This window comes from Poromitra crassiceps (assembly GCF_964638095.1).
Source record: "Poromitra crassiceps genome assembly, chromosome: 10".
Classification (NCBI taxonomy): Eukaryota; Metazoa; Chordata; class Actinopteri; order Beryciformes; family Melamphaidae; genus Poromitra; species Poromitra crassiceps.
The window spans coordinates 6,808,235-6,828,906 of NC_139631.1; the positions used below are offsets into that span (position 1 = coordinate 6,808,235).

The window sequence follows — 20,672 nt, forward strand, 5'->3', positions numbered from 1 at the left end:
AACTCAATGCAATGAGACAGTAAACTTAACTGGGAATTTAATAATTATAAATAACTAGAAATACAAAAACACAATAGAACAAATTTAAGAAAAAATATCAAATATACACAACATGCCGTCTATAACTTAAAAAAAAAAAAAAAATCTGCAATATCGGCGCACCATATCGGCCGATAAGATATATCGGTAATCGGCCAATATCGGCCGATAATATCGGCGAACCGATATATCAGTCGGGCTCTAGTCCTCACGGTCCAGTCAGTCAGCTCCTCTCCGCTGTTGTGTTAGCTTGTTGTGTTAGTTTGGACGCTCACATTCACAACTATGGCTGCCTCACAATACTTGGCTGCATCCAACTCGAGACAACTTTTCAGACCCTCCTGGAGACAATCTTTCTCGGAAGAGACTAACGTTAGTGACAAATCTGGAGACTTTTTCTGACATGGGATTAACATTACCAGCAAGCAGCAGTAAGCAGGCAATGACGATAGCTGGGTAAGTCCCGCTAGCATCGATGCTAAGTTAGCAAAGTACAGGGGGAGCGCAGCTGAAGCACATGGCGCTCGCTCCATGATGAGACTAGCTACAGCAACTCCAGCTCTTCTTCTGCCTTTACAAAACAAACTAAATGTCAACACTGCAGCACAGCTCTGTTTAGCCAGCTATAGTTTGTCACAGACATGCAGGCTTAGCTAAGAGTCTTACCTACAGTACATGTGTATGAGGAGGGCATCATTTGTGTTCATAAGATGCATAGCGTTAACTAACGTTAGTTGCTGGTCTAACCATAACAGCGGAGCCACACTACAGCCCAGAGGGAGCGCTTGTAATTTACACCGGCGAACGCTGAAACTGCGGAGTTTTCCTTTCAATTCTTCCTCCATAAAAGCAAAAGGTGTTACCGGTGGGCACGTTATGTAATCGGTGTATGTCTCGCCACCGGGTAACACCGAATACCGCGACAAGCCCACTCACTACAGTATTATATATTATATTATTATATTATATTATACAACATCAACGATAGACTTTTCTATCAACTACAGACTATACACCTAAATGCACAATAGACTTTTCTATAGACCTACATCAACTATGGACCTCTCTTTTCTGTCCCAACCCCCACTGCTTTTCTCCATCCATCAGCTGTGTGTGTGTGTGTGTGTGTGTGTGTGTGTGTGTGTGTGTGTGTGTGTGTGTGTGTGTGTGTGTGTGTGTGTGTGTGTGTGTGTGCCCGAGCCCTGGGTGTTGTCTTTGCTTCAGAGCTTGTGTGTAAGTGAGAGAGAGAGAGAAGGGTCAAGGTAATTTGTCTGTGTGATTTTCTTCTGCGTGTGTGTGTGTGTGTGTGTGAGAGCGAGAGAGAGAGAGAGAGTGATTGTGTAGGAGGCAGCGTTTGATTATCTGAATCATTCGCACCAATGAGCACAAAACCCATCTCGCTCTCCAACCCTCGCCTGGCCACCACACCTCTTTCTCTCTCTCTCTCACACACACTCACACACACACCTCACAGCGACACACACACACACACACACCTCACAGCGACACACACACACACACACACACACACCTCACAGCGACATACACAACCACCAAGCGTAACCCTCTGACCATAACCCTATTTCCTCTTCTTATAGACTCTATTGTCTCTTATTAGTTTGTATTTAGCCTCGCTTTGCCATCTGAACCTGTCTTTCTTTTCCTCTCTGTCTTGTGAGCAGTGTGAATGCTCTTAGTGTAGTGAGCAGTGTGAATGCTCTTAGTGTAGTGAGCAGTGTGAATGCTCTTAGTGTTGTGAGCAGTGTGAATGCTCTTAGTGTAGTGAGCAGTGTGAATGCTCTTAGTGTTGTGAGCAGTGTGAATGCTCTTAGTGTTGTGAGCAGTGTGAATGCTCTTAGTGTAGTGAGCAGTGTGAATGCTCTTAGTGTTGTGAGCAGTGTGAATGCTCTTAGTGTAGTGAGCAGTGTGAATGCTCTTAGTGTTGTGAGCAGTGTGAATGCTCTTAGTGTTGTGAGCAGTGTGAATGCTCTTAGTGTAGTGAGCAGTGTGAATGCTCTTAGTGTTGTGAGCAGTGTGAATGCTCTTAGTGTTGTGAGCAGTGTGAATGCTCTTAGTGTAGTGAGCAGTGTGAATGCTCTTAGTGTAGTGAGCAGTGTGAATGCTCTTAGTGTTGTGAGCAGTGTGAATGCTCTTAGTGTAGTGAGCAGTGTGAATGCTCTTAGTGTAGTGAGCAGTGTGAATGCTCTTAGTGATGTGAGCAGTGTGAATGCTCTTAGTGTTGTGAGCAGTGTGAATGCTCTTAGTGTAGTGAGCAGTGTGAATGCTCTTAGTGTTGTGAGCAGTGTGAATGCTCTTAGTGTTGTGAGCAGTGTGAATGCTCTTAGTGATGTGAGCAGTGTGAATGCTCTTAGTGTTGTGAGCAGTGTGAATGCTCTTAGTGTTGTGAGCAGTGTGAATGCTCTTAGTGTTGTGAGCAGTGTGAATGCTCTTAGTGTAGTGAGCAGTGTGAATGCTCTTAGTGTAGTGAGCAGTGTGAATGCTCTTAGTGTTGTGAGCAGTGTGAATGCTCTTAGTGTTGTGAGCAGTGTGAATGCTCTTAGTGTAGTGAGCAGTGTGAATGCTCTTAGTGTTGTGAGCAGTGTGAATGCTCTTAGTGTTGTGAGCAGTGTGAATGCTCTTAGTGATGTGAGCAGTGTGAATGCTCTTAGTGATGTGAGCAGTGTGAATGCTCTTAGTGTTGTGAGCAGTGTGAATGCTCTTAGTGTTGTGAGCAGTGTGAATGCTCTTAGTGTTGTGAGCAGTGTGAATGCTCTTAGTGTTGTGAGCAGTGTGAATGCTCTTAGTGTAGCAGTGTGAATGCTCTTAGTGTTGTGAGCAGTGTGAATGCTCTTAGTGTTGTGAGCAGTGTGAATGCTCTTAGTCTTGTGAGCAGTGTGAATGCTCTTAGTCTTGTGAGCAGTGTGAATGCTCTTAGTGTTGTGAGCAGTGTGAATGCTCTTAGTGTTGTGAGCAGTGTGAATGCTCTTAGTGTTGTGAGCAGTGTGAATGTTCTTAGTGTAGTGAGCAGTGTGAATGCTCTTAGTGTTGTGAGCAGTGTGAATGCTCTTAGTGTTGTGAGCAGTGTGAATGCTCTTAGTGTTGTGAGCAGTGTGAATGCTCTTAGTGTTGTGAGCAGTGTGAATGCTCTTAGTGTAGCAGTGTGAATGCTCTTAGTGATGTGAGCAGTGTGAATGCTCTTAGTGTAGTGAGCAGTGTGAATGCTCTTAGTGTAGTGAGCAGTGTGAATGCTCTTAGTGTAGTGAGCAGTGTGAATGCTCTTAGTGTTGTGAGCAGTGTGAATGCTCTTAGTGTTGTGAGCAGTGTGAATGCTCTTAGTGTAGCAGTGTGAATGCTCTTAGTGATGTGAGCAGTGTGAATGCTCTTAGTGTAGTGAGCAGTGTGAATGCTCTTAGTGTAGTGAGCAGTGTGAATGCTCTTAGTGTTGTGAGCAGTGTGAATGCTCTTAGTGTTGTGAGCAGTGTGAATGCTCTTAGTGTAGTGAGCAGTGTGAATGCTCTTAGTGATGTGAGCAGTGTGAATGCTCTTAGTGTTGTGAGCAGTGTGAATGCTCTTAGTGTTGTGAGCAGTGTGAATGCTCTTAGTGTTGTGAGCAGTGTGAATGCTCTTAGTGTAGTGAGCAGTGTGAATGCTCTTAGTGATGTGAGCAGTGTGAATGCTCTTAGTGATGTGAGCAGTGTGAATGCTCTTAGTGTTGTGAGCAGTGTGAATGCTCTTAGTGTTGTGAGCAGTGTGAATGCTCTTAGTGTTGTGAGCAGTGTGAATGCTCTTAGTGTAGTGAGCAGTGTGAATGCTCTTAGTGTAGTGAGCAGTGTGAATGCTCTTAGTGATGGGAGCAGTGTGAATGCTCTTAGTGTTGTGAGCAGTGTGAATGCTCTTAGTGTAGTGAGCAGTGTGAATGCTCTTAGTGTTGTGAGCAGTGTGAATGCTCTTAGTGTTGTGAGCAGTGTGAATGCTCTTAGTGTAGTGAGCAGTGTGAATGCTCTTAGTGTTGTGAGCAGTGTGAATGCTCTTAGTGTAGTGAGCAGTGTGAATGCTCTTAGTGTAGTGAGCAGTGTGAATGCTCTTAGTGTTGTGAGCAGTGTGAATGCTCTTAGTGTAGTGAGCAGTGTGAATGCTCTTAGTGATGTGAGCAGTGTGAATGCTCTTAGTGTTGTGAGCAGTGTGAATGCTCTTAGTGTTGTGAGCAGTGTGAATGCTCTTAGTGTAGTGAGCAGTGTGAATGCTCTTAGTGTTGTGAGCAGTGTGAATGCTCTTAGTGTAGTGAGCAGTGTGAATGCTCTTAGTGTAGTGAGCAGTGTGAATGCTCTTAGTGTAGTGAGCAGTGTGAATGCTCTTAGTGTTGTGAGCAGTGTGAATGCTCTTAGTGTTGTGAGCAGTGTGAATGCTCTTAGTGTAGCAGTGTGAATGCTCTTAGTGTTGTGAGCAGTGTGAATGCTCTTAGTGTTGTGAGCAGTGTGAATGCTCTTAGTGTTGTGAGCAGTGTGAATGCTCTTAGTGTAGTGAGCAGTGTGAATGCTCTTAGTGTTGTGAGCAGTGTGAATGCTCTTAGTGTAGTGAGCAGTGTGAATGCTCTTAGTGTAGTGAGCAGTGTGAATGCTCTTAGTGTAGTGAGCAGTGTGAATGCTCTTAGTGTTGTGAGCAGTGTGAATGCTCTTAGTGTTGTGAGCAGTGTGAATGCTCTTAGTGTAGTGAGCAGTGTGAATGCTCTTAGTGTTGTGAGCAGTGTGAATGCTCTTAGTGTTGTGAGCAGTGTGAATGCTCTTAGTGTAGTGAGCAGTGTGAATGCTCTTAGTGTTGTGAGCAGTGTGAATGCTCTTAGTGTAGTGAGCAGTGTGAATGCTCTTAGTGTAGTGAGCAGTGTGAATGCTCTTAGTGTAGTGAGCAGTGTGAATGCTCTTAGTGTTGTGAGCAGTGTGAATGCTCTTAGTGTTGTGAGCAGTGTGAATGCTCTTAGTGTTGTGAGCAGTGTGAATGCTCTTAGTGTTGTGAGCAGTGTGAATGCTCTTAGTGTAGCATGTGTGCTCTATAAATAAACCACACAGCCAGTCAGCCCCACGTAGGTGTGAGCTCAAACTCACTTTACATACAATAAATAAACCATCTGAACCTTCAATTATGCAGGGGAGGGTTTCAGCAACACTTTGCTTCACAGTCACACAGCTACACACACACACACACACACACACACACACACACACACACACACACACACACACACACACACACACACACACACTCACACTCACACTCACACTCACACACACACACACACACACACACACACACACACACACATTCACACAGCTACACACACACACAGCTACACACACACACACACACACACCAGGGAATTGCCTCCATACAACCTCCAGCTTTTACTGTTGGCCAATGAGCAGCTTCGTTGCAGTAAATGAGGGCTAAATGCCTTGCTCAATGGCACCTCATGTCGAGGGAGGGGAAGGGGGTGATATTCCTCACTGGTCTAGGATTAGAACCACATATATATATATTTGATTCTTTTTCGGGCACGCAACACCACCACCCCCCCCCCCCCCCCCCCCCCCCACACACACACACACACTGATCAGATGGTTTGAAAAATCCCTGATACATACTGTAGCACAGTGACAGCGCTATCTTAGCCCAGGGCTAATAAGAGAATGCCATGGGTGTGTATGCCTACCAGCTTACTAGGATTCTGTTAGCCCCAGGCTAAGGCTAAGTGGGCTTACCCTAGGCGCTATTCAGAAGCAGCGCTTAACAGAAGCTGAGTGCCACGCTAAACCGGTCACACCAGAAACACCTTCTTTTACCTCAGCGCCTCGCTCCCCCCGCTCACAACTTACATTGACTTCATGCCTGGCAGCTCGGGTACAGCGCGCTATACGCTTTAAAAAATAGAACGGAAGCCGAAACTATCGCGGCAGCGTAGCTTTAGCGTGGCGTGGCGTGCGGCTGGTGTGAACAGTCTCACCTGTTAACAAGGATGCCGAAATGAAAGTGCCATAGTGCTGCGTAGCTTCAGCGTGGGGTTGTGTATGGTGTGAATGAAGACTTAAGTGTGTATAGTGTGGAAACCCCTCATTTTGTTTGAGCTCTGCCGTTGTAGTTCTGAGTCAGTTTTCTAGTCAAGTCAAGTTTATTTGTATAGCACATTTCATACACAGAGGCAATTCAAAGTGCTTCACATAAAATGGTTGACAGGAAAATAAAAGAAGATAATAACATGGACATTTAAAAGCAAATAACAATTCTAATAAATGTTGGGTTTGTTTGTAAGTCACTAAGTGTTTCTTGTACTCTCTCCCCATCTCTGCCGTCAGAAAACGGTGGACTGCATGACGACCATGTCGGTGCCGTCCACGCTGGTCAAATGCCTCTACCTGTTCTTTGACCTGCCCCACATGGCCGAGGCCCCGGGGGTCCTCCTCCCCGCCCCACCGCCTCCACCCCCGCCCAGCCAGGAGAAGACCCCCGGCCAGGGCCACAACACCCCCGCCGAGCTGCCGCTGGCCGACCGCAGGGCGCTGCTGCAGAAGGTCTTTGTCCAGGTACGACACACCTGGACAGGCTGCCTTACAACTGCTCCCTAAGCTCCACGGTGGTGAAGACGCACAGACAGGAGGACACATTTTCACCAAGTCATTCATTACTTTTTTGGGGGGGGGACATTTTCAGTGTCGGCCAAACTGTGAAAAACTCAGAGGGATTTGTACCCATACCCAATATCTGATAGCAAGCCCAAATAGGCTGTTGGTATCAGAGTGTTTCCCGGGTACTGAAGTAATAACATGATTAGCGGTACTGCGACTATGACTGCTAATAAACTCTATTTATGCAGCACTTTTCTAAAAACTTTAGAGTTTACATGGCAGGATTTTCCTTCGCATTATAAGGCTTAGGTGCAGCACCCAAGCCGTTTTGGGCACCAGCATGAATGTAAAGTCAATGTTGGTCCCCAGTGGACTAACGTTACTTTGGCAAGTTTGGTCCAAAAAGTCAAAAATGGCAAATTCTTTCTATTGAAAAACGTACAATTTTCTCAGGAAAATGCTGCAAATGACACGATGCAAAGTCCTGAGGGTGCAGGGGCTGAAATCCACAGAAAACACTGCATTAAGTATAAGAGAGATTCAATATGTTTGGGCATGGAGGAAATGGTGTTGGTGGATCCCAGCAAAAACTCAATGCTCACCTTCTTCAGTGGACAGTGGAGTGAGTTTCGTGGTGTCATGGTCTTGCAGATCCTGGTGAAGCTGTGCAGCTTTGTGTCTCCGGCTGAGGAGCTGGCGCAGAAGGACGACCTGCAGCTGCTGTTCAGTGCCATCACCTCCTGGTGCCCCCCCCACAACCTGCCCTGGAGACGCAGCGCCGGGGACGTGCTCACCACCATCTCCCGCCACGGCCTCAGTGTCAACGTGCTCAAATACATACACGGTAATGACTGGACCAGGATTGGCCAACGCCAACTCCAGTGCCCAGAACCGTCAAATCAAATCATCCACACGCTATGATGACCCGCCTCTCAACCCTCTTTCATCTCAGGCAATATCTGTTTTCAGTCTGATACGTCTCGGACCCTCGCGCCAACTTGTGTTCATGTGATTGTTTAACATCTCGAGTCAAATGTCTGCATGAAGTTTGATGTTGCATTCTCTTCCATATAAAGAGTGAACAGCAGAGCAGCTTACACTCACTCCTCTACTTGAACAAATTCCTTTTCCACCTCATCTCCATTGATCTTGTCTCACATCACATCACCTGACCTCCTGCTCCTCTCCCTTAACCCCCGACCCCTCCTCTCAAACCTGCAGAGAAGGAATGCCTGGCCACGTGTGTCCAGAACATGCAGCAGTCGGACGATCTGTCGCCGCTGGAGATCGTGGAGATGTTCGCCGGCCTCTCCTGCTTCCTCAAGGACTCCAGCGACGTGTCGCAGACCCTGCTGGACGACTTCCGGATGTGCCAGGGCTACACCTTCCTCTGTGACCTCATGCTCAGGTACACCTGAGATCTGTTTGTCTCCACCTCACACCGGCTGCTGAATCTCAAAGATCATCTCCCCCCTTTTTACAACTTCATAAGTGAAACAATTGGATGATCACTCTTTTCCAGTTTTGTTTGACTGGCAAAAATATTAAAGTGGATTTTAATTATCTTTAGGAATGGAGGCCATTCCTCAGCTGCATGTAGGTACTAACGATAGTTTAATAAGAACGTACACTTTATTATGGTATATGGCATCTTTATCCTAGTTTGTTATATGATTATGTCTACTTTATATCAACCCTGTGCCTCCAAACTTAACTGTCCACCGATGCAAACAATATATTCCACATTGTACATGGGGAAATCTGTGTGGTATATTTTGGTGTACTTCTACAATGACCCCCCCCCCCCCTCTCTGTGTCCAGACTGGAACAAGCCAAGGAGGAGGAGTCTAAAGACGCGCTGAAGGATCTGGTGAACCTGGTCACCTGTCTGACCACCTACGGTGTGACGGAGCTCAAACCAGCCGGTCTGACGACCGGCGCCCCCTTCCTGCTGCCCGGCTTCGTCCTCCCACTGCCTTCTGGGAAAGGTGGGTCCCTGCCTGGGGACTACTTTCTGTCCACCAGCCACAGTGGCTGATTGGTCCCAAACGTCCTTGGCCACTTTTGTTGTTTTACCAGCTTGCTAGATTTTTAGGATTGAATAAGGTCATGTGATACTTTAACCCATTAATACCTGATGCAGCATTTGTGTGTGTATCCCTTTAAGAACCGCGTGACGCGGTTCGCGGTCTTAAAGGGATACACACAGGAATGAGGGATATACACGCAAATGCTGCATCAGGTATCAATGGGTTAATTGATCTTTGTGGGGAAATTGGCATTTCCTCTTGCCCCACCCTCCACAAGATGCTCAGAGCTTAGTGTCAGCTACAGAGCAGCAGCGCTAAAGGTTGTCAAAAGTATCGATACTAAGAATTTGAAATGGATACAATACTCATTTGCAACAGTATCGATACCAGCAGTGCTTTCTCTTATTGCTTAAACGAACAACAGCAAGTGGTATCGAGAATGGTATCGAGTATCGTTATTTTCCTGAGTATCGGTATCGAAGTTCTAGTATTGTGACACCCCTAAGCAGCCCTGCACCTGGTAAGGACTCAGTGCTCACGGACACTTGAGCAGGGTTGGACGCTTGAAGCCAGCTCCTTTCTGGCTGAAGGACAGTCTCCCTGCTCAGTAGCTGTCTGCCATCTAAATAATGTTTGGAAATCTGCCAAAGCACCTAGTTAGAGCAGACAAATGTGTCTTTATTCAAAGGAATGAGATCATTAAAGAGGATATATTGCAAAGTTTAATTGAATCACACGATGGACAAAAGGTTATTGGCCATTTAGCCTTGATCAGTTTGTTCCTCGCGTAACTCAATTACACATTGTGATGTCCTCTTTGTCTCCTGCAGCCATTCTTTTGAATACACATTCTGCATAAAGAGAACACACTGACTACTATCACATTCTGCATAAAGAGAACACACTGACTACTATCAGCGCAGTGGCCTTTATACAAATGTATACAAAGTTGTCAAACTTACCAGCCACAGCTTTTGACTTTGTGATCATATATAATATGATAATATTCCATCCTGGGTGAGCCCTCTGAAGTCTTTAAAAAACATACAAGTCGTTTAAAATATCTCAGACTTATTTCCATTGTGTTTCTCTTGGTCTTAACAATGGATAAGGAGGCACAGGTGACTTTTTATTACATTTCATAACTAAAATGGTCAGTAACCTATATTTCATTTCATACCGTTACCTAAATGGGAAGCAGCACCTTCATGACTCTGGCACAGTTTATTTTGTCACTCTGTCAAGCAGCCACTTCCTGACTTTTGCTTTAAAATAGACTTTAATGCTCTCTTTCCTGACATTTGTGTCGGGGCAGTAACAGTCTCTTTAGTGTTATGAGGCAGGTTGATCCATGTCATTAACCCAGGCTGCTCTGGAGGTGGGCCTTATTAAAGAGAGATTTCACCAGATAAATTCCACCTGTGGACATTGTTCAAAAACGCTCCCTTTGGCCAGAGCTCTTTTGTCGCCAGATGTGAGAAAGCTGCACTCTAAAAGCAAATGTATACTGACTGCGGAGTGTCCGGTGTCCGCGGTGTTCACGGCAAGACCGTTCTCTCCACAGAGGCACATCCTTTTATGGTAAATACGGTAGGAGTGCAGTGTCTGCAGAGAGCGGAGAATCCCCCTCCAGGCTCCCTCATTAGCGAGAATGCAAATGTCACATCAGTTCTTCCGTGTGTGATCCTGATTTATATCGGCGAATAATCAATCCTAGTGCAATTGTAGGCTATTTTCAGTTTGTTTTTAGCAAGTAATTTTGTTGTCTTCTTGTTTTTGTGCTTTGCATTTAATTTGTTCGATCTCAAATCGTTTTTATTGACGTAGTAAATTGTAGGCTATTCAATCTAAAATGGGCTCCCTCATGACTGTGAGAAAAGGATCATGTTGCTCCCTCACTCATGTGGCGATGCTCAAACCCGTTCATTTTGCACTGATTTCGCCGTTCACTTGGTCAGTTTGTGGAGGCTTCTTCCCTATACAAACCATAGCAAATAGGGGTGCACCGATCACGTTTTTTGCCACCGATCACCGATTGCCGATCACCTATGAGAAATATCTGCCCAACCGATCATCGACCGATCACCGATTACCGATTACCGATATATATATATATATATATTTATTTATTTATTTTGTAAGCAGCTATAGCAATCTATTATAGAACAGTTTCCATTTTACATATAGGCCTACATTTCATGCATCAAATTGAAAGTGCAGCACATTTTCTTTTTTTTCTACATCAATATTTTATATTTTGTAGGCTAAAGGAAACCGCCAACATGATTTTTTGTGTGTGAGATAATTGGAGCACAAGACTGTGTTGAACTAAATGGCTAGTAGTAGTCCAGTTCCCTCAGTTCAGTTTATAAAAGAACAAAAATTACTCCACTTCGGGATTTCCATGTTACCAGTTCAATGCAGTTCAGTTCACTCAACAAAAATACTCCATTTTCCGGGATTTCCCTGTTACACATGAAAAATAACTTCGACCCAAGTTAACTATTTTATCGATTAAGCTAAAGCGGCTAAAGCTAACCGGAGCTATTAACGTTAGGAGGATACACGCAAATATGGATCAAACACGGACTTAACAGCATGCAAATGCCTCGGTAGGCGGGAGGACTCCGTGCAGTCCCTCCGCAGAGCCTGTGCGGAGCGCCGCACAGAGCCTCCGCTCCGCAAACACCGGACACTCCGCACTTAGTATAAATTAGCTTTAAGGAGGATATCCCTTTAATTTGACTGCCCTTCTGCTATAGCATGCTGTATTTTCATTCCATAGTAGGTGTCATGTAAGGCAGTAATCTCCTCAAAGAGAACTAAATGATAACGAATCAAACTGAGTTGAATACAGCAAACAGAATGTGGGCTTTTCACACTGGATGTATGTAACTAAGTTAATTGTATTATTAACACTCCCTGTTACAGGAAGTGGGTGAATGTTGACCCATGTGATCAAACTAGGCGGCAGCACATTGTGTTTCAGAGACACACGGTTGTCTGGTTGTGTCTGTAAATGAACAGAGGGGATAGGATAGTCTGTTTATTCGCGACTCCATTGCTACACATCTGTCACTGCACACACTAACTACATGTCATTAGGTTTCATTACTCCTGTGTGCCATTTCTGCAACGACAGACCTGCCAGAATGTGTTGGGAAAGACGCAGACAGCAGCTGTTCTTGCTGCTTGTTTATATGAGGGCAAATCCAAACGTGCTGAAGACTAAGCTTTTCCACACACATAAGCAAGATCCATCAGTACACAATCTCTGCTTAGATAAATATATATAAATAAATAAAAATATATATAAATAAAAATATATATATTTATATATATACATACACAGTATATATATATATATATGTATGTATGTATATATATATATATATATATATATATATATAAATATATATATAAATGTACATGTAACAGCACAGTTGAGAAGTGTTTGCACATCCAAGCCTCTCTTTGTAATTGTTGTCTGTGAGCTTCTGTAAAGTTTGCTAGTTCTCATGAATGATAAAAACTCTCTGTTCTCATTCATCCGTCTCTCAAACGATGCCGTGTCGGGCGGCTCCTTGAACTGAATGTTGAAGTAGGTGTGGGAAGCCTGTATTGAACAATAGAAGACTGAGGTTGTACTGGGACTCTTCCCAGATGGGAGATGTTTGTAATGAATGTGAAGCAGGGAGGCGCCCAGTTAAGTTTCACCAGGATGAATAAATGTTAAGAGAAAAAGAAAAAAACTCAGCATCTCAGTGAGGGTGCTTAACGTGGTATGGGTGCTTGACAAGTTGACATACTGTAAGCGTTGTTCCTCCTCCTCTTGCTCCTATATCGTTCCATCTTGTCCGGGATTCGACCCAGCGATCTTCTGATCAGACGCGCCTGCTTGTCTAATCTCCAGGCTGCCCGTGCGCCGACTCGCTCTGCCCAAAGCCCTGAAACAAGAGGGGAATCATGTGTGGAGAAGTCTTCATGTTGAGCCCAGCCATCGTATCTCCCCCTCAGATCTTAATCCCTCAAATAACTTTGATGCTTGGCTGATCCCAGTACAGTAGGCTTAACCTGTTGACACACAGCATGGCAGCTCCTCTGCCTGGCTGTCACGCTGCTGCCTGTCACGCCTCAAGCCTCAAGAAGCATACAAATTGTCTTTCCTGAGCCCAGAAATCTGCTTTAGTGGTGCAGAGACCCTCATGTTCCCCTGCTGGCCAAGGAATGAATTCCACCCCCAACCTTCTCTCTTGTATCTCCCTCTCCTCGCCTTTCCTACCATCTATCCCAATTTAAAGAAGGGAACACTTTCTGTCACTATCAATCATCAATCATCACCTCCACACACCAGGCAGCATGGTAAAACACTGTTCCTTGCCCGCGGTCACGCACACACACACACACACACACACACACACACACACACACACACACACACACACACGCACGCACGCGCACACTTAGCCACGCTTCTATTTAGCTGCCTAATGGCAGCTCCAGCTGTGTGCAGAGTCATTACCAGAAGCCATCCTGGTGTGAGGGCTCACTTAAATGCCTAATTAGCCCACCACATTCACTAAACTGAGTGTGTGTGTGTGTGTGTGTGTGTGTGGATATTTGTCCATCCTGAGACTAAAGATATCAAACACACTGTGGATATATGTCCATCCTGAGACTAAAGATATCAAACACACTGTGGATATATGTTCATCCTGAGACTAAAGATATCAAACACTCTGTGGATATATGTCCATCCTGAGACTAAAGATATCAAACACACTGTGGATATATGTTCATCCTGAGACTAAAGATATCAAACACTCTGTGGATATATGTTCATCCTGAGACTAAAGATATCAAACACACTGTGGATATATGTTCATCCTGAGACTAAAGATATCAAACACTCTGTGGATATATGTCCATCCTGAGACTAAAGATATCAAACACACTGTGGATATATGTTCATCCTGAGACTAAAGATATCAAACACACTGTGGATATATGTTCATCCTGAGACTAAAGATATCAAACACACTGTGGATATATGTTCATCCTGAGACTAAAGATATCAAACACACTGTGGATATATGTTCATCCTGAGACTAAAGATATCAAACACACTGTGGATATATGTTCATCCTGAGACTAAAGATATCAAACACACTGTGGATATATGTTCATCCTGAGACTAAAGATATCAAACACACTGTGGATATATGTTCATCCTGAGACTAAAGATATCAAACACACTGTGGATATATGTCCATCCTGAGACTAAAGATATCAAACACTCTGTGGATATATGTCCATCCTGAGACTAAAGATATCAAACACACTGTGGATATATGTCCATCCTGAGACTAAAGATATCAAACACACTGTGGATATATGTTCATCCTGAGACTAAAGATATCAAACACACTGTGGATATATGTTCATCCTGAGACTAAAGATATCAAACACTCTGTGGATATATGTTCATCCTGAAACTAAAGATATCAAACACACTGTGGATATATGTTCATCCTGAGACTAAAGATATCAAACACTCTGTGGATATATGTCCATCCTGAGACTAAAGATATCAAACACACTGTGGATATATGTTCATCCTGAGACTAAAGATATCAAACACACTGTGGATATATGTTCATCCTGAGACTAAAGATATCAAACATTCTGTGGATATATGTTCATCCTGAGACTAAAGATATCAAACACTCTGTGGATATATGTTCATCCTGAGACTAAAGATATCAAACACTCTGTGGATATATGTCCATCCTGAGACTAAAGATATCAAACACTCTGTGGATATATGTTCATCCTGAGACTAAAGATATCAAACACACTGTGGATATATGTTCATCCTGAGACTAAAGATATCAAACACACTGTGGATATATGTCCATCCTGAGACTAAAGATATCAAACACACTGTGGATATATGTTCATCCTGAGACTAAAGATATCAAACACACTGTGGATATATGTCCATCCTGAGACTAAAGATATCAAACACACTGTGGATATATGTTCATCCTGAGACTAAAGATATCAAACACACTGTGGATATATGTTCATCCTGAGACTAAAGATATCAAACACACTGTGGATATATGTTCATCCTGAGACTAAAGATATCAAACACTCTGTGGATATATGTCCATCCTGAGACTAAAGATATCAAACACTCTGTGGATATATGTCCATCCTGAGACTAAAGATATCAAACACACTGTGGATATATGTTCATCCTGAGACTAAAGATATCAAACACACTGTGGATATATGTCCATCCTGAGACTAAAGATATCAAACACTCTGTGGATATATGTCCATCCTGAGACTAAAGATATCAAACACACTGTGGATATATGTTCATCCTGAGACTAAAGATATCAAACACTCTGTGGATATATGTCCATTCTAAGACTAAAGATATCAAACACACTGTGGATATATGTTCATCCTGAGACTAAAGATATCAAACACACTGTGGATATATGTTCATCCTGAGACTAAAGATATCAAACACACTGTGGATATATGTCCATCCTGAGACTAAAGATATCAAACACACTGTGGATATATGTTCATCCTGAGACTAAAGATATCAAACACTCTGTGGATATATGTTCATCCTGAGACTAAAGATATCAAACACTCTGTGGATATATGTCCATCCTGAGACTAAAGATATCAAACACACTGTGGATATATGTCCATCCTGAGACTAAAGATATCAAACACACTGTGGATATATGTTCATCCTGAGACTAAAGATATCAAACACACTGTGGATATATGTTCATCCTGAGACTAAAGATATCAAACACTGTGGATATATGTTCATCCTGAGACTAAAGATATCAAACACTCTGTGGATATATGTCCATCCTGAGACTAAAGATATCAAACACACTGTGGATATATGTTCATCCTGAGACTAAAGATATCAAACACACTGTGGATATATGTTCATCCTGAGACTAAAGATATCAAACACACTGTGGATATATGTCCATCCTGAGACTAAAGATATCAAACACTCTGTGGATATATGTCCATCCTGAGACTAAAGATATCAAACACACTGTGGATATATGTCCATCCTGAGACTAAAGATATCAAACACACTGTGGATATATGTTCATCCTGAGACTAAAGATATCAAACACACTGTGGATATATGTTCATCCTGAGACTAAAGATATCAAACACTCTGTGGATATATGTTCATCCTGAGACTAAAGATATCAAACACACTGTGGATATATGTCCATCCTGAGACTAAAGATATCAAACACTCTGTGGATATATGTTCATCCTGAGACTAAAGATATCAAACACACTGTGGATATATGTTCATCCTGAAACTAAAGATATCAAACACACTGTGGATATATGTCCATCCTGAGACTAAAGATATCAAACACACTGTGGATATATGTTCATCCTGAGACTAAAGATATCAAACACACTGTGGATATATGTCCATCCTGAGACTAAAGATATCAAACACACTGTGGATATATGTTCATCCTGAGACTAAAGATATCAAACACACTGTGGATATATGTTCATCCTGAGACTAAAGATATCAAACACACTGTGGATATATGTTCATCCTGAGACTAAAGATATCAAACACTCTGTGGATATATGTCCATCCTGAGACTAAAGATATCAAACACTCTGTGGATATATGTCCATCCTGAGACTAAAGATATCAAACACACTGTGGATATATGTTCATCCTGAGACTAAAGATATCAAACACACTGTGGATATATGTCCATCCTGAGACTAAAGATATCAAACACTCTGTGGATATATGTCCATCCTGAGACTAAAGATATCAAACACACTGTGGATATATGTTCATCCTGAGACTAAAGATATCAAACACACTGTGGATATATGTTCATCCTGAGACTAAAGATATCAAACACTCTGTGGATATATGTCCATCCTAAGACTAAAGATATCAAACACACTGTGGATATATGTCCATCCTGAGACTAAAGATATCAAACACACTGTGGATATATGTTCATCCTGAGACTAAAGATATCAAACACACTGTGGATATATGTCCATCCTGAGACTAAAGATATCAAACACACTGTGGATATATGTTCATCCTGAGACTAAAGATATCAAACACACTGTGGATATATGTTCATCCTGAGACTAAAGATATCAAACACTCTGTGGATATATGTCCATCCTGAGACTAAAGATATCAAACACTCTGTGGATATATGTCCATCCTGAGACTAAAGATATCAAACACACTGTGGATATATGTCCATCCTGAGACTAAAGATATCAAACACACTGTGGATATATGTTCATCCTGAGACTAAAGATATCAAACACACTGTGGATATATGTTCATCCTGAGACTAAAGATATCAAACACTCTGTGGATATATGTCCATCCTGAGACTAAAGATATCAAACACACTGTGGATATATGTTCATCCTGAGACTAAAGATATCAAACACACTGTGGATATATGTTCATCCTGAGACTAAAGATATCAAACACACTGTGGATATATGTCCATCCTGAGACTAAAGATATCAAACACTCTGTGGATATATGTCCATCCTGAGACTAAAGATATCAAACACACTGTGGATATATGTTCATCCTGAGACTAAAGATATCAAACACACTGTGGATATATGTTCATCCTGAGACTAAAGATATCAAACACACTGTGGATATATGTTCATCCTGAGACTAAAGATATCAAACACACTGTGGATATATGTTCATCCTGAGACTAAAGATATCAAACACACTGTGGATATATGTTCATCCTGAGACTAAAGATATCAAACACACTGTGGATATATGTTCATCCTGAGACTAAAGATATCAAACACTCTGTGGATATATGTCCATCCTGAGACTAAAGATATCAAACACTCTGTGGATATATGTCCATCCTGAGACTAAAGATATCAAACACTCTGTGGATATATGTCCATCCTGAGACTAAAGATATCAAACACACTGTGGATATATGTTCATCCTGAGACTAAAGATATCAAACACACTGTGGATATATGTTCATCCTGAGACTAAAGATATCAAACACACTGTGGATATATGTTCATCCTGAGACTAAAGATATCAAACACACTGTGGATATATGTCCATCCTGAGACTAAAGATATCAAACACACTGTGGATATATGTCCATCCTGAGACTAAAGATATCAAACACTCTGTGGATATATGTCCATCCTGAGACTAAAGATATCAAACACACTGTGGATATATGTCCATCCTGAGACTAAAGATATCAAACACACTGTGGATATATGTCCATCCTGAGACTAAAGATATCAAACACACTGTGGATATATGTTCATCCTGAGACTAAAGATATCAAACACTCTGTGGATATATGTCCATCCTGAGACTAAAGATATCAAACACACTGTGGATATATGTCCATCCTGAGACTAAAGATATCAAACACACTGTGGATATATGTTCATCCTGAGACTAAAGATATCAAACACTCTGTGGATATATGTCCATCCTGAGACTAAAGATATCAAACACTCTGTGGATATATGTCCATCCTGAGACTAAAGATATCAAACACTCTGTGGATATATGTCCATCCTGAGACTAAAGATATCAAACACTCTGTGGATATATGTCCATCCTGAGACTAAAGATATCAAACACTCTGTGGATATATGTCCATCCTGAGACTAAAGATATCAAACACACTGTGGATATATGTTCATCCTGAGACTAAAGATATCAAACACACTGTGGATATATGTTCATCCTGAGACTAAAGATATCAAACACTCTGTGGATATATGTCCATCCTGAGACTAAAGATATCAAACACACTGTGGATATATGTCCATCCTAAGACTAAAGATATCAAACACTCTGTGGATATATGTCCATCCTAAGACTAAAGATATCAAACACACTGTGGATATATGTCCATCCTGAGACTAAAGATATCAAACACTCTGTGGATATATGTCCATCCTGAGACTAAAGATATCAAACACACTGTGGATATATGTCCATCCTGAGACTAAAGATATCAAACACACTGTGGATATATGTTCATCCTGAGACTAAAGATATCAAACACTCTGTGGATATATGTCCATCCTGAGACTAAAGATATCAAACACTCTGTGGATATATGTCCATCCTGAGACTAAAGATATCAAACACTCTGTGGATATATGTCCATCCTGAGACTAAAGATATCAAACACACTGTGGATATATGTCCATCCTGAGACTAAAGATATCAAACACTCTGTGGATATATGTCCATCCTGAGACTAAAGATATCAAACACTCTGTGGATATATGTCCATCCTGAGACTAAAGATATCAAACACACTGTGGATATATGTCCATCCTGAGACTAAAGATATCAAACACTCTGTGGATATATGTCCATCCTGAGACTAAAGATATCAAACACTCTGTGGATATATGTCCATCCTGAGACTAAAGATATCAAACACACTGTGGATATATGTTCATCCTGAGACTAAAGATATCAAACACACTGTGGATATATGTCCATCCTGAGACTAAAGATATCAAACACACTGTGGATATATGTCCATCCTGAGACTAAAGATATCAAACACTCTGTGGATATATGTTCATCCTGAGACTAAAGATATCAAACACTCTGTGGATATATGTCCATCCTGAGACTAAAGATATCAAACACTCTGTGGATATATGTCCATCCTGAGACTAAAGATATCAAACACACTGTGGATATATGTCCATCCTGAGACTAAAGATATCAAACACACTGTGGATATATGTCCATCCTGAGACTAAAGATATCAAACACTCTGTGGATATATGTCCATCCTGAGACTAAAGATATCAAACACACTGTGGATATATGTTCATCCTGAGACTAAAGATATCAAACACACTGTGGATATATGTCCATCCTGAGACTAAAGATATCAAACACTCTGTGGATATATGTTCATCCTGAGACTAAAGATATCAAACACACTGTGGATATATGTTCATCCTGAGACTAAAGATATCAAACACACTGTGGATATATGTTCATCCTGAGACTAAAGATATCAAACACACTGTGGATATATGTCCATCCTGAGACTAAAGATATCAAACACACTGTGGATATATGTTCATCCTGAGACTAAAGATATCAAACACACTGTGGATATATGTTCATCCTGAGACTAAAGATATCAAACACACTGTGGATATATGTTCATCCTGAGACTAAAGATATCAAACACACTGTGGATATATGTTCATCCTGAGACTAAAGATATCAAACACACTGTGGATATATGTCCATCCTGAGACTAAAGATATCAAACACTCTGTGGATATATGTTCATCCTGAGACTAAAGATATCAAACACACTGTGGATATATGTTCATCCTGAGACTAAAGATATCAAACACACTGTGGATATATGTTCATCCTGAGACTAAAGATATCAAACACACTGTGGATATATGTCCATCCTGAGACTAAAGATATCAAACACACTGTGGATATATGTCCATCCTGAGACTAAAGATATCAAACACACTGTGGATATATGTCCATCCTGAGACTAAAGATATCAAACACACTGTGGATATATGTTCATCCTGAGACTAAAGATATCAAACACACTGTGGATATATGTTCATCCTGAGACTAAAGATATCAAACACACTGTGGATATATGTTCATCCTGAGACTAAAGATATCAAACACACTGTGGATATATGTTCATCCTGAGACTAAAGATATCAAACACACTGTGGATATATGTCCATCCTGAGACTAAAGATATCAAACACACTGTGGATATATGTCCATCCTGAGACTAAAGATATCAAACACTCTGTGGATATATGTTCATCCTGAGACTAAAGATATCAAACACTCTGTGGATATATGTCCATCCTGAGACTA

The 20,672-nt window shown here is 41.8% G+C and overlaps 1 protein-coding gene across 1 annotated transcript in view; it reads left to right on the forward strand.

Moving 5' to 3' along the window:
• wdfy3 (WD repeat and FYVE domain containing 3) overlaps positions 1–20,672 on the forward strand; it is a 130,611-nt gene that overhangs the window by 18,310 nt on the left and 91,629 nt on the right. Inside the window, 4 exon segments of the mRNA XM_083644708.1 lie at positions 6,384–6,611; positions 7,305–7,497; positions 7,875–8,061; positions 8,475–8,641. Coding sequence (XP_083500834.1) covers positions 6,384–6,611; positions 7,305–7,497; positions 7,875–8,061; positions 8,475–8,641 — 775 coding nt within the window.